The following is a 14844-nucleotide window of genomic DNA, read 5'->3' as shown; positions in this document are numbered from 1 at the left end:
TCTCGACTCACTGCAGCCTCTGCCTCCTGGGTTCAAGTGATTCTCATGCCTCAGCCTCTCAGGTAGCTGGGATTATAGGTATACACCACCATGCCTAGCCAATTTTTTGTATTTGTGGTAGAGATGGAGTTTCACCATGTTGCCTAGGCTGGTCTCGATCTCCTGACCTTAGGAGATCTGCCCACCTTGGCTTCCCCAAGTGCTTGGGATTACAGGCATGAGCCACTGCGACTGACCAAAAACACATCTTTTTATGATGGAAAATTTCAAACATATGTAGCAATAGAACAGATAGTTACTCATCATCTACCTTCAATGATTAACAATTCATGGCAGATCTCATTTCATATATATCTTCATCCACTACCTTTACCACTACCCCATAGGAATACTTTGAAGCTAATTCTGGAAATCGTATAATTTTATCCATTAATAATAGAATGCTTCTATTCTCTTTGACTTTAGAAGCTCATGTTTTCCTTAGGGCTACTGAGCTTCTGAAACAAAACTGGCTCACCGTAAGAGGGAAAAAGTACTATCATTCAGATCCCACTGAGCTTCAAGTACACTCTTGTGTATTTTGCAAGTGTTTTTGTTCTCTAATGAAACTCTATAAAAGCTTAGGGTTAAGTTTCTGATTTGCAGAGCATAAATACATCTGCACAATACATAGACTAGAGAATAAATGGGGATAAACTTATTAAACTTATTTGTAATTTGAAATTCGGTATTATTTTGTTCATATCTTTAAAAATCAAAATTGTGCAGTTTCTTCTCAAGATCACATCATTTCCTACCTTTTAAATTTTAATTTAATTATTCTTTTTTTTATATTTTACAGCTAATTCCTGAATTGTTACGTTATTATGATGAAGGAAAAGGGAAACTTGTATTTAATTGATTAATTTCTGTTACTGGTTTTAGATTGAAGTTTTTGATTAGTCCCTAGGTTTATTTTATGAGATTAACCATCTTCTATAAAGGTTGATATGCAAAGGTAGTTTAATTATTAGACCATTTTTAGACTTCTAAAAATTTAAACTTTACATTTCATTATTTGTCACTCTAAAAGATTAAAAGGAATCTTAGAGCGTGGAAAAGAAGACTTGGCTGAAGCTGAGATTATAAAAGATTCGCCTGATTCCCCAGAACCTCCAAACAAAAAACCCCTTGTTGAAATGGATGAAACTCCACAAGTGGAAAAATCGAAAGGTAAGGTACAGCTGTGGTAACTAGGTTTATACAAAGTTTTCCGGGCTGGGTGCGCTGACTCACCCCTGTAATCCCAGCCCTTTGGGAGGCCGAGGCAGGCAGATCACCTGAGGTCAGGAGTTTAGACCAGCCTGGCCAGCATGGTGAAACCCCACCTCTACTAAAAATACAAAAATTAGCTGGGCGTGATGGCACACACCTGGAATCCCAGCTACTCAGGAGGCTGAGGCAGGAGAATCACTTGCACCTAGGAGGCAGAGGTTGCAATGAGCCAAGATCGCACCATTGCACTTCAGCCTGGGCGACAGAGCAAGACTCTGTCTCAGAAAAAAAAAAAAGTTTTCCAATGAAGCTCTGTTTTGTACAGTGTTATTTAATATTGTCGTGTATATGTGAGGAAGAGTTCTTCGGTATTCGTGGATGCTGTTAAGGAGATTCTCTGTTTACAGCCTGTATTAGTCCAGTCTCATGCTGCTAATAAAGACATACTGGAGACTGGGTAATTTTTAAAGGAAAGAGGTTTAATTGACTCACAGTTCCAGCATGGCTGGGAGGCCTCAGAAAACTTACAGTCGTGGCAGAAGGAGAAGCAAACATGTCCTTCTTCACGTGGCGGCAGCAAGGACAAGGGCAGAGCAAAGGGAGAGGAAGCCCCTTATGAAACCATCAGATCTAGTGAGAACTCACTCACTGTCACGAGAACAGCGTGGAAATTTGGGTGGGCACACAGCCAAACCATATCACAGCCTTAGAGAATGTAGGCAGTAAATATGTTTGTCAGTGTTAAAAACAGAAACAAGTAGTGTCATACTTTCATTAATGAAGCCTTTGGAAAATAAGTATATAAAGTTTGTGTTTTAAGAAATTTTACATATGTAAATTTGAATCTGTTTATGTTCCTGATACTATAGTAAGAGCTGGGATATTGAATACAAACTCTTTTACCCTAAACTCTTACTAAACCTAGAAATAATGTATTATAACTCATTTAATGCTATATTAAAATGTGTTTGAGTTTCAGTGTAGTTATAATTATAAACAATATTTTCACTGTAAAGCCTCTTAATCTCTTACTTATAGGTTAAAAGTTTAGTTTCCTCTTGAAGGAATTCTAGGCACCAAGGATATGATTTGGGATTGGCAGCTCCTGAAATCCTTCTAGGCCTTAGTTATCTTGAAGGCAAACTAGATTTAGTCCTTTTCGGATACATGTGTAATGGTATATGCCATCATTAGACTACCTGATGTCCTGCCACTGTGCCTCTCCTAAGGCAGTAGAACCAACTTGTGAATATTGGCAGCTCATCCTAGGGAGAAGGCAGGCTTGTTTGCTTTTGATATGCTTGTTATAGTGTATATATATAGTGATACATATTATATTCTTCAGTTCACTAGTTTCTTTGAAGCCGGAGATCACCCTTGAGGTGATCTTATTATATTTGCCTTTCAGGCGTTTGCTAGAGGGCCCAGAAAATAATAGGATTTAAGTAGATGTTTTTTGATAAATTGTTTCTCATATGACAAAATACACCACTGTTCATTAGGATGAGAAATTTAGGTATACTCTAAACAGTGTTTCAGCATTGCTTGGCAAATAGAACTCTCAAGGAGGATTACTGAGGCGGAGATTGCAGTGAGCCAAGATTCTTGCCACTGTACTCCAGCCTGGGCGACAGAGTAAGACTCAGTCTCAAAAAAAAGAGTATTTATACTGGCAAAAATTGCAAGCAACTAAAAGCCACATTAGTAAGAAAATGACTGAATAATGGTGTGTCCATAGGGTGGTATGTATGTATTTATTTATTTATTGAGACGGAGTCCACTCTTGTTGCCCAGGGTGGAGTGCAATGGCACTGCCTCAGCCCACTGCAGCCTCTGCCTCCTGGGTTCAAGTGATTCTCCTGCCTCAGCCTCCCTAGTAGCTGGGATTACAGGTGCCTGCCACCATGCCCGGCTGATTTTTATATTTTCAGTAAAGACAGGGTTTCACCATGCTGGCCAGGTTGGTCTCGAACTCCTGACCTCAGGTGATTCGCCTGCCTCAGCCACCCAAAGTGCTGGGATTACAGGTATGAATTACCACGCCCAGCCCCCACAGGGTGGTATTTATATAGCCCAAGAATAATTATTGAATGAATATGTAAATGAGTAAGTTTTTTTAAAGCAGATTACATAAACATATGTACTGTGATCTCAATTTTAAGTTTTCATACACATATGTACTAGCTTGTCACTTAGATGAAATATCAGCTACCATTAAATTAAATGGATCCCTGATGCTTTTCACCATAGAAATATATGGAATAGCTCATATGAGAAGCAACTTGATTGCACATTACTGCCTTTCCTTGTAACTTTCTGTTTGAGCCTGATATTTGAAAAGTGTTTGTTTTTTCTTTCATTCTATTTTATAACCTAAATTGCATATCTCTTCTGATCAGCAACTTATCTGGGCCTTTTATTATACCTCAGTTTTATCTGCTTTGGAAGATGACTTCCCAGGCCTCCCCAAAGTGAATTTTGTGCCTGCTGTATACACTGCACTTAAGGTTGGGCTATTCCAAATGTGCCATCTAGATTTGGCAAACGTCTATTCAGCTGTCTTTGTAAGATGCAGTAACAAAACAAAACAAAAAATTTGTTGATATAGATTGGCACTGGAAAAAAGAGTAAAATTTTTAGTTGTTAGAGCAGTGGCAATAGGATGATTTTATTTCCTTCTTTATGAGTTTTATTGTTTTCTAAATTTGTTCTCATGAACACGTATTAGTTTTATAATAAGAAAAATAAGAATTTTTAAATATATATGACAATATTAGCTCTTTTTGACGTACAGTTCTATGAGTTTAGACAATGCATACCACCATCACAATCAGGGTACACAACAGTCTGTCACCTGAAAAGATTTCCTTGTATTGCCCCTTTGTAGTCATCCTTCACTCTCCTTCTCCCGAATCCCTGGTAACTACTGATATGTTTTCTCTTCCTATAATCGTGCTCCCTGTAATTTTTCAGAATGTCTTATAAATGAAAGAAAATGTCATGCCACCCTTTGAGATTGGCTTTTTTCACATAGTATTATAATGACTAATTTTATAAGAAATGCCAACTTATTTTTCCAAAGTGGTGGCACCATTTTGCATTCCCACCACCAGTGTATGAGAGTTCTGGGGGTTCTGCATCCTTGTCCACTTACTGTTGTCAGGGTTACTGTTTTTGTTTTGTTTTTGTTTTTCATCCTATAAGGTATGTAGTGGTATTTCATTGGTGTTTTAATTTACGTTTCTCTCATGATTAATGATGGTAAAACTCTTTTCCTTTGCTTATTTTTTATCTGTTTGTCTTCTTGGGTGAAAGGTCCATTAAAATATTTTGTACATTTTTAAATTGGGTTGTTTGTTTTCTTATTAGTGGATTTATTTATCTGGATACAAGTTCTGTGTTGGATATGTGATTTGCAAGTATTTTCACCCAGTCTGTGACTTGTTCTTCTCTTAAACAATGACTTTTGCACAACAGAAGCTTTGTATTTTGATGAAGTCAAATATATCCTGTCAAATATATGAAGTCAAAAATTTTGCTTTTATGATTATGCTTTAGGTGTTACATGTTAGAAATCTAACCCAAGGTCACAAATGCTGATTTTCTTATAGGAGTTCTGTAATTTTAGGTTTACATTTAGGCCATGATCAATTTTTGAGTTATTTTCTATAAGGTACAAAGCATGGGTCAATATTAATCCTTTTGCATACAGTGTCCTAATGTTCCACCAGCATTTATTGAAAAGATTATCCTTTCTTCATTGAAGTATTGTACATTTATCAGAAATTTGTTGACTATGTATATAGTCACAGTCACTTCAAATTAAGTCTTGTAATGAGGAAGTAAGAATCTTCTTTTTTCTTCTTTTTTGAAATTGTTTTGGCTCTTGTAATTCTTTTGCCTTATCATATTGTGCAGGAAACAGTTAACATAGCAGGCCTGAGACTATTATAATTAGAAAAGCCTGCTTGCAGGTTTGGCTCTTGGCTGACATCTGGGAACTTGGCTTTTGAGATGTTGCCCAGATAATGAACTGAACACCTGCTTCCCTTCTGAAAGTCTGGAACTTTGGTCGTTGTGGTTAGGCAGAGAATACCCACCTGATCAGCCCCCAGTAAAAACCCTGGACTCTACTCAAACAGGCTTTCCTGGCAGAAATATTGCACACGTGTGGCTGCATGTTTGCCTATGGAGGTGGTATGCACTCTTCATAAAACTCATTGGAGAGAGTGAGCATGGGAAGCCTGCAAATGGATTCTGCCAGTCTCCACCTCATGTGATTCTTCTGCTTACCGACCTGGCTGTGTCTCCTTACTGTATTGCTGTAATCATTCTTAACCAGGAGTATAACTTTACATGTAGTCATTTGAGTCCTTCTATCAATCACTGAACTAGTGGTTGCTCTTGGGGACCCTGAAACACATTAATTTCAGAATAAGAGGAAAATGATTGCCTTAATTGTGTAAAATGAACTACAGAATTAACTACCTTAATTGTGTCAAATGAACAACAGAATTAAAGGTAAGTGTAAATTTGTAAATTCGGAAGTAATAAATTATTCTATCTTTTTTTTCTCTCTCTCCTTTTAAATATAACACCAGGGCCAGTGTCCTTATTATCCTTGTGGAGTAATAGAATCAATACTGCCAATTCCAGAAAACATCAGGAATTTGCTGGACGTTTGAACTCTGTTAATAACAGAGCTGAACTGTATCAACATCTTAAAGAGGAAAATGGGTTTGTGTTATTTATTGTCAAAATTGGTTTTGTCAATTGCCTGTACAGTACCTTAACAAACATTGCTTATTTGTAATAATCAGCAATTTTTTATTACTAATATTATGAACTAATACATGTTCCCCATAAGGAGAAAAAATTAACCTCTTTGATTTTTGCTTGTAAAAGGCTCAATTATATTGATTGTAACCCTGAAAGTATTTACTCCTTAGAGCATTTCTTTTCAATGCTTAGTAAACATTATAGAGGGAAAAATTATACCACTTAGGATATAATACCAATCTCTGTATAATAACAGAGGGAAATGTTTTCCTATTAAGGAATACAATATTAAGAATATTGATTATAATAAAATAAATCTCAGATCTGATTATTTTGATTTTTTTTTTTCAGAAGAAATCCTCTTTAAAAATTTGTTGGTAGAAATACATTTATTTAGTGCAAAAGGAAGTAAATTCTGACTAAATCGTAGAGATTTTTTCCTTAGTTTTGCTTGGAAAGGGAGAGTGTGGTATAGTCAAACAAACAAACAAAAAACAGTAGCCTTTGACATGTGACCTTGGGAAAGTCACTTGGTCTCTCAGGGCCTCAATTTTCACTGTAAAATGAAGTTGGCTTAGCTAGAGGAACCCTATCGTTAGTCTTTTCCTAAAATGCTGATGTTCTGTTCTGTGAATGTATTATTTTAAGTTTCATGTGAAAGGTAGATAATTAAGGAGACAAAAATGTTAATGAATATTTATTTTATCAACTCATTTTTTCCTCCTATTTTCAGGATGGAGACAACAGAAAATGGAAAAGCCAGCCGGCAGTGAAGAGTGACTTGAAGAACTAAATTTAGTATATTGCAAAAATATTTTGGGTGGAATTCGATATAAGTACTTTTACAGCGAGATTGTATAGTTATGTTGCCTGGACTGGTTTTTACATTTTTAAAATATTTCAACTATCGTTTTTGTACTAATTATAAAATTGGCACATAATTCAAAAATATACATTTGAGATGATTTGCCCTCCCAAATTATACAAGTTTATTTTATAGTATAAAGTGTTCTCTCTGGAAATGTTTTTAAAAAAATTCTTAGGCTTCTCTTTGCCAAATAAAACTATTAAAATATTTGAAATGCAAAACATTTGAGAATTCCTTTAGAAAATACATTAGTCACTTAATGACTGAAAACAACCTGTAGGAATTTTTAAAAATTTGATGAGAGTTTAAGATTTGCAATACTTAATATAAAATCTTTCCTATTAAGCTGCATCGTATATTGTGCTTTTCTAAAAAAGAACATTGTTTTTATTTTGTTTTAAGTTATTTTGCATATGTGTTCTTAATCCATTTAAAAGTAGAGTTTTCAGTTAGGTTGTGTAATTTTATATATACTAGTATTGGGTAGTTTTACTCTTTACGTTTTTCTGCCAAATATTTTCCATCCATTTGCTTTTCTTACTGAAAGAGAAGCATAAAGGAAATCACTTCACAGATTTAGAAGCAAGGAAAGTTACTAGGTTGTTTTTATCTCTGGATGAATCTTAGTCTCATTTCTCAGAAATGTCATGGTTATATGTTACATGTTTCTTGGGCCTTTTTCCTGTGCTGCTTCATCTAGAGGTTTATAACATGTTACAAGAGGTAGGTGATTTCAATGTTAAATGCTAATTGTAAGTTTGCCATTTTTTTCCTTGAGTGTTTATTAGAGAAAGGAAGCTCTTTATACAGACTCAGTATTTTCAACTGAAAAAAACAACTGGTCTTTACACAGGGGTTCAGCAGCCTTCCAGGTCAGCCTGGTGAAATTGACATTACTCTCCTTTATCAACTCCTGTCTCATTCTCAGCCCTCTTCCCTAAGATAGAGCTACTTTTACTCAATTCCACTGTGTTTAGATATACATTGACACAAACCATACACAGGCAGGGCCAGGCCTAATTAGCATCTTAGACTTGTGGGGTTTAAGGAACTGTATCTCAGTAGCTAATTAATAGATCATATTTACATTTGAATGGGCTCTGACCTTTTATTTATTTATTTATTTACTTATTTATTTATTTATTTTACTTTAAGTTCTGGGATACATGTCCAGAACGTGCAGGTTTGTTACATAGGTATACATGTGCCATGGTGGTTTGCTGCACCCATCAACTTGTCATCTGTATTAGGTATTTCTCCTTATCTTATCCCTCCCCTTGTCCCCCACCCCGCCAATAGGTCCCGGTGTGTGATGTTCCCCTCCCTGTGCCCATATGTTCTCATTGTTCAGCTCCTACTTAAGTGTGAGAACATGCAGTATTTGATTTTCTGTTCCTGGAAACCATGGATGGTTTCCAGCTTCATCCATGTCCCTGCAAAGGACATGAACTCATCCTTTTTTCTGGCTGCATAGTATTCCATGGTGTATATGTGCCACGTTTTCTTTATCCAGTCTAACATTGATGGGCATTTGGGTTGGTTCCAAGTCTTTACTATAGTGAATAGTGCTGCGATAAACATATGTGTGCATGTGTCTTTATAGTAGAATGATTTTTAATCCTTTGGGTGTATACCCAGTAATGGGATTGCTGAGTCAAATGGTATTTCTGGTTCTAGATCCTTGAGGAATTGCCACACTGTCTTCCACAATGGTTGAACTAATTTACACTCCCACCAACAGTGTAAAAGTGTTCCTATTTCTCTACATCCTCTCTAGCATCTGTTATTTCCTGACTTTCAATGATCGCCATTCTAACTGGTGTGAGATGGTATCTCATTGTGGTTTTGATTCGCATTTCTCTAATGACCAGTGATCATGAGCTTTTTTTCATATGTTTGTTGGCCACATAAATGTCTTCTTTTGTGAAATGTCTATTCATACTCTTCGCCCACTTTTTGATGGGGTTGTTTTTTTTCTTGTAAATTTGTTTTAAGTTCCTTGTAGATTCTGTATATTAGCCCTTTGTTTAATGGATAGATTGCAAAAACTTTCTCCCATTCTGTAGGTTGCCTGTTCACTCTGATGTAGTTTCTTTTGCTGTGCAGAAGCTCTTTAGTTAGATCCCATTTGTCAGTTTTGGCTTTTGTTGCCATTGCTTTTGATGTTTTAGTCATGAAGTCCTTGCCCATGCCTATGTCCTGAATAGTATTGCCTTGGTTTTCCTCTAGGGTTTTTATGGTTTTTCTTCTTATGTTTAAATCTTTAATCCATCTTGAGTTAATTTTTGTATAAGGTATAAGGAAGGGGTCTAGTTTCAGTTTTCTGCATATGGCTTGCCAGTTTTCCTAGCACCATTTATTAAATAGAGAATCCTTTCCCCATTGTTTGTTTGTGTCAGGTGTGTCAAAGATCAGATGGTTGTAGATGTGTGGTGTTATTTCTGAGGCCTCTGTTCTGTTGGTCTATATATCTGTTTTGGTACCAGTACCATGCTGTTTTGGTTACTGTAGCCTTGTAATATAGTCTGAAGTCAGGTAGCGTGACGCCTCCAGCTTTGTTCTTTTTACTTAGGATTGTCTTGGCCATACGGCCTCTTTTTTGGTTCCATATGAAATTTAAAGTAGTTTTTTTCTAATTCTGTGAAGAAAATCAGTGGTAGCTTGATGGGAATAGCATTGAATCAATAAATTACTTTAGGAGGTGTGGCCATTTTCACAATATTGATTCTTCCTGTCCATGAGCATGAAATGTTTTTCCATTATTTGTGTCCTCTCTTATTTCCTTGAGCAGTAGTTTGTAGTTCTTCTTGAAGAGGTCCTTCATATCCCTTGTAAGTTGTATTCCTAGGTAATTTACTTGCTTTGTAGCAATTGTGAATGGGAGTTTGCTCATGCTTTGGCTTTCTGTTTGTCTGTTATTGGTGTTTAGGAATGTTTGTGGTTTTCGCACATTTACTTTGTATCCTGAGACTTTGCTGAAGTTGCCTATCAGCTTAAGGAGTTTTTGGGCTGAGACGATGGGGTTTTTTAAATATACAGTCATGTAATTTGCAGAGATAATTTGACTTTCTCTCTTCCTATTTGAATACACTTTATTTCTTTCTCTTGTCCGATTGCCCTGGCCAGAACTTCTAATACTGTGTTGAATAGGAGTGGTGAGAGAGGGCATCCTTGTCTTGTACCAGATCTCAAAGGGAATGCTTCCAGCTTACATTCAGTATAACATGGACTGTGGGTTTGTCATAAATAGCTCCTATTAATTTTCAGATAGATTCCATCAATACCTACTTTACTGAGTGTTTTTAGCATGAAGGGGTGTTGAATTTAACAAAGGCCTTTTCTGCATCTATTGAAATAATCATGGTTTTTGTCATTAGTTCTGTTTATGTGATGGATTACATTTATTGATATGCATATGTTGAACCAGCCTTGCATCCCAGGGATGAAGTCGACTTGATTGTGGTGAATAAGCTTTTTAATATGCTGCTGGATTCGGTTTGCCAGTGTTTTATTGAGGATTTGCACATCGATGTTCAGCAGGGATATTGGCCTGAAATTTTCTTTTTTTGTTGTGTCTCTGCCAGGTTTCAGTATCAGGATGATGCTGGCTTCATAAAATGAGTTAGGGAGGAGTCCCTCTTTTTCTGTTGTTTGGAATAGTTTCAGAAGGAATGTTACCAGCTCCTCTCTATAGTAGGATTCAGCTGTGAATCCATCTGGTCCTGGGCTTTTTTTGGTTGGTAGGCTATTAATTACTGCCTTAATTTCAGAGCTTATTGGACTATTCAGGGATTCAACTTCTTCCTGGTTTAGTCTTGGGAGGGTGTATGTGTTTAGGAATTTTTCCATTTTTTCTAGATTTTCTAGTTTATTTGGATAGAGGTGTTTATAGTATTCTCTGATGGTAGTTTGTATTTCTGTGGGATCAGTGGTTCCCCTTTATCATTTTTTATTGTGTCTGTTGGATTCTTCTCTCTTTTCTTCTTTATTAGTCTGGCTAGCGGTCTATCAATTTTGTTGATCTTTTCAAAAAACCACCTCCTGGATTCATTCATTTTTTGAAGAGTTTTTCATGTCTCTGTCTCCTTCAGTTCTGCTCTGATCTTAGTTATTTCTTCTCTTCTGCTAGTTTTTGAATTTGTTTTTGCTTCTGTAGTTCTTTTAATTGTGATGTTAGGGTGTCGATTCTAGATCTTTCCTGCTTTTTCTTGTGGGCATTTAGTCCTTTAAATTTTCTTCCAAACACTGCTTTAGCTGTGTCCCAGAGATTCTGGTACATTCTGTCTTCGTTCTCATTGGTTTCAAAGAACTTATTTATTTCTGCCTTAATTTTGTTATGTACCCAGGAGTCATTCAGGAGCAAGTTGTTCAGTTTCCGTGTAGCTGTGCGGTTTTGAGTGACTTTCTTAATCCTGAGTTCCAATTTGATTGCACTGTGGTCTGAGAGACTGTTTGTTACGATTTCCATTCTTTTGCATTTGCTGAGGAGTGTTTTACTGCCAATTATGTGGTCAGTTTTAGAATAAGTGTGATATGGTGCTGAGAATAATATATATTCTGTTGATTTGAGGTGGAGAGTCTTGTAGATGTCTATTAGGTCCAGTTGGTCCAGAGCTGAGTTCAAGTCCTGAATATCCTTGTTAATTTTCTGTCTTGTTGATCTGTCTAATGTTGACAGTGGGGTGTTAAAGTCTCCCACTATTATTGTGTGGGAGTCTTAAGTATCTTCGTGGGTGTCTGAGAACTTGCTTTATAAATCTGGGTGCTCCTGTATTAGATGCATATATATTTAGGATAGTTAGCTCTTCTTATTGCATTGATCCCTTTACCACCATTATGTAGTGTCCTTTTTCTTTTTTGATCTTTGTTGGTTTAAAGTCTATTTTATCAGGGACTAGGATTGCAACCCCTGCTCTTTTTTGCTTTCCATTTGCTTGGTAAATCTTCCTTCATCCCTTTATTTTGAGCCTATGTGTGTCTGCATGTGAGATGGGTCTCCTGAATACAGCACACTGAAGGGTCCTGACTCTTTATCCAATTTGCCAGTCTGTGTCTTTTAATTGGGGCATTTAGCCCGTTTACTTTCAAGGTTAATATTGTTATGTGTGAATCTGATCCTTCCATTATGATGCTAGCTGGTTATTTTGCCCATTAGTTGATGCAGTTTCTTCATAGTGTTGATGGTCTTTACAATTTGATTTGTTTTTACAGTGGCTGGTACCAGTTTTTTCCTTTCCATATTTAGTGCTTCTTTCAGGATGTCTTGTAAGGCAGGCCCACTGGTGGTGACAGAATCCCTCAGCTTTTGCTTGTCTGTAAAGGGTTTTATTTCTTCTTCACTTATGAAGCTCAGTTTGGCTGGATATGAAATTCTGGTTTGAAAATTCTTTTCTTAAAGAATGTTGAATATTGGCCCCCACTCTCTTCTGGCTTGTAGGGTTTCTGTGGAGAGATCCACTTTTAGTCTGATGGGCTTCCCTTTGTGGGTAACCCGACCTTTCTCTCTGGCTGCCCTTAACATTTTTTCCTTCATTTCAACCTTGGTGAATCTGATGATTATGTGTGTCTTGGGGTTGTTCTTCTCAATGAGTATCTTTGTGATGTTCTTTGTGTTTCCTGAATTTGAATGTTGGCCTGCCTTGCTAGGTTGGGGAAGTTCTCTGGAATAATATCCTGAAGTGTGTTTTCCAACTTGGTTCCATTCTCCCTATCACTTTCAGGTACACCAATCAAACAGAGGTTTGGTCTTTTCACATAGTCTCATATTTCTTGGAGGGTTTGATTTTTCCTTTTCATTCTTTTTTCTCTCATCTTGTCTTCGTACTTTATTTCATTAAGTTGATCTTCAGTCTCTGATATCCTTTCTTCTGCTTGATCGATTCGGCTATTGATACTTGTGTATGCTTCACAAAGTTCTTGTGCTGTATTTTTCAGCTCCATCAGGTGATTTATGTTCTTCTCTAAACTGGTTATTCTAGTTGGCAGTTCCTCTAACCTTTTATCAGGGTTCTTAGCTTTCTTGCATTAGGTTAGAAATGCTCCTTTAGCTTGGAGTAGTTTGTTATTACCCACCTTCTGAAGCCTACTTCTGTCAGTTCATCAAACTCATTCTCCATCCAGTTTTGTGTCCTTGCTGGCGAGGAGTTGTGATCCTTTGGAGGAGAAGAGGCATTCTGGTTTTTGGAATTTTCATCCTTTTTGTGCTGATTTTTCCTTATCTTCGTGGATTTATCTACCTTTGGTCTTTGCTGTTGGTAACCTTTGGGTGGAGTTTTTGGGTAGTCATCCTTTTTGTTGATGTTGATGCTATTGCTTTCTGTTTGTTTGTTTTCCTTCTAACAGGCCTCTCTGCTGCGGGTCTGCTGGAGTTTGCTGGGGGTTCACTCCAGACCCTGTTTGCCTGGGTATCACCAATGCAGGCTGCAGAACAGCAAAGATTGCTGCCTGCTCCTACCTCTAGAAGCTTTGTCCCAGAGGGCTACCCACCACATACCAGTTGGAGCTCTCCTGTATGAGGTGTCTGTTGACCCCTGCTAGGAGATGTCTCCTGGTGAGGAGTCATAGGTGTCAGGGACCAGCTTGAGGAGGCAGTCTGTCCCTTAGCAGAGCTTGAGCACTGTGCTGGGAGAACCTCTGCTCTCTTCAGGGCCGGCAAGCAGGAACCTTTAAGTCTGCTGAAGCTGTGCCCACAGCTGCCCCTTCTCCCAGGTGCTCTGTCCCAGGGAGATGGAAGTCTTATCTATAAGCCCCTAAATGGGGCTGCTGCCTTTCTTTCAGAGATGTCCTGCCCAGAGAGGAGGAATCTAGAGAAGCAGTCTGGCTACAGTGGCTTTGCGGAGCTGAGGTAGACTCTGCCCAGTTCGAACTTCAGGCAGCTTTGTTTATACTGTGAGGGGAAAACCGCCTAGTCAAGCCTCAGGAATGACAGACGCCCCTCCCTGCACCTAGCTTCAGCATCCCAGGTCGATTTCAGACTGCTGTATTGGCAGCGAGAATTTCAAACCAGTGGATCTTAGCTTGCTGTGCTCCGTGGGGACAGGATTCGCTGAGCTAAACCACTTGGCTCCCTGGCTTTAGCCCCTTTTCCAGGGAAGTGAATGGTTCTGTTTTGCTGGCATTCCAGGTGCCACTGGGGTATGAAAATAACCTCCTGGCCGGGCGCGGTGGCTCAAGCCTGTAATCCCAGCACTTTGGGAGGCCGAGGCGGGCGGATCACAAGGTCAGGAGATCGAGACCACAGTGAAACCCCGTCTCTACTAAAAAAATACAAAAAATTAGCCGGGCGCGGTGGCGGGCGCCTGTAGTCCTAGCTACTCAGGAGGCTGAGGCAGGAGAATGGCGTGAACCCAGGAGGCGGAGCTTGCAGTGAGCCGAGATCGCGCCACTGCACTCCAGCCTGGGCAACAGCGTGAGACTCCATCTCAAAAAAAAAAAAAAAAAAAAAAAAAAAAGAAAATAACCTCCTGTAACTAGCTCAGGGTCTGCCCAAACAGCCGCCCAGTTTTGTGCTTGAAACCCAGGGCCCTGGTGGCGTAGGCATCTGAGGGAATCTCCTGGTCTGTGGACTGCGAAGACCGTGGGAAAAACATAGAATCTGGGCCAGATAGCACTGTCCTCATGGCAGGGTCCCTCACAGCTTCCCTTGGCTAAGGGAGGGAGTTCCTCGACCCCTGGCACTTCCCAGGTGAGGCAGTGCCCCAACCTGCTTCTGCTCGCCTTCCATGGGCTGTACCCACTGTCTAACCAGTCCCAATGAGATGAACCAGGTACCTCAGCTGGAAATGCAGAAATCACCCGCCTTCTGCGTTGGTCTCACTGGAAGCTGCAGACCAGAGCTGTTCCTATTCGGCCATCTTGCTCTGATCTTTTATATCTTATTCTTGTTATACAGTTTTCATCTTGTGCTGTCCATTTCTTTCATTTGGGGTCCCTGGTTTATTTCT

General features: G+C 38.6%; 2 protein-coding genes across 26 annotated transcripts in view; one reads left to right on the top strand and one right to left on the bottom strand.

Annotated features, from left to right (window-relative positions):
- INTS13 (integrator complex subunit 13) overlaps positions 1–7122 on the top strand; it is a 33558-nt gene extending 26436 nt beyond the window's left edge. For all 3 annotated transcript variants that reach the window (XM_050746706.1, XM_050746705.1, XM_050746707.1), the window contains 3 exons: positions 1073–1212; positions 5856–5991; positions 6767–7122. In XM_050746706.1, the coding sequence (XP_050602663.1) occupies positions 1073–1212; positions 5856–5991; positions 6767–6806 (316 nt within the window). In that variant the 3' untranslated portion in view covers positions 6807–7122. The remainder of the gene's footprint in view (positions 1–1072; positions 1213–5855; positions 5992–6766) is intronic.
- MED21 (mediator complex subunit 21) overlaps positions 1–14844 on the bottom strand; it is a 1150573-nt gene that overhangs the window by 129020 nt on the left and 1006709 nt on the right. The window lies entirely within an intron of this gene.

Source organism: Macaca thibetana, chromosome 11, assembly GCF_024542745.1.
Source record: "Macaca thibetana thibetana isolate TM-01 chromosome 11, ASM2454274v1, whole genome shotgun sequence".
In the NCBI taxonomy this organism is placed as follows: domain Eukaryota; kingdom Metazoa; phylum Chordata; class Mammalia; order Primates; family Cercopithecidae; genus Macaca; species Macaca thibetana.
Note: the sequence above shows the minus strand (reverse complement) of the source record. Positions and strands in the feature narration are given on the sequence as shown.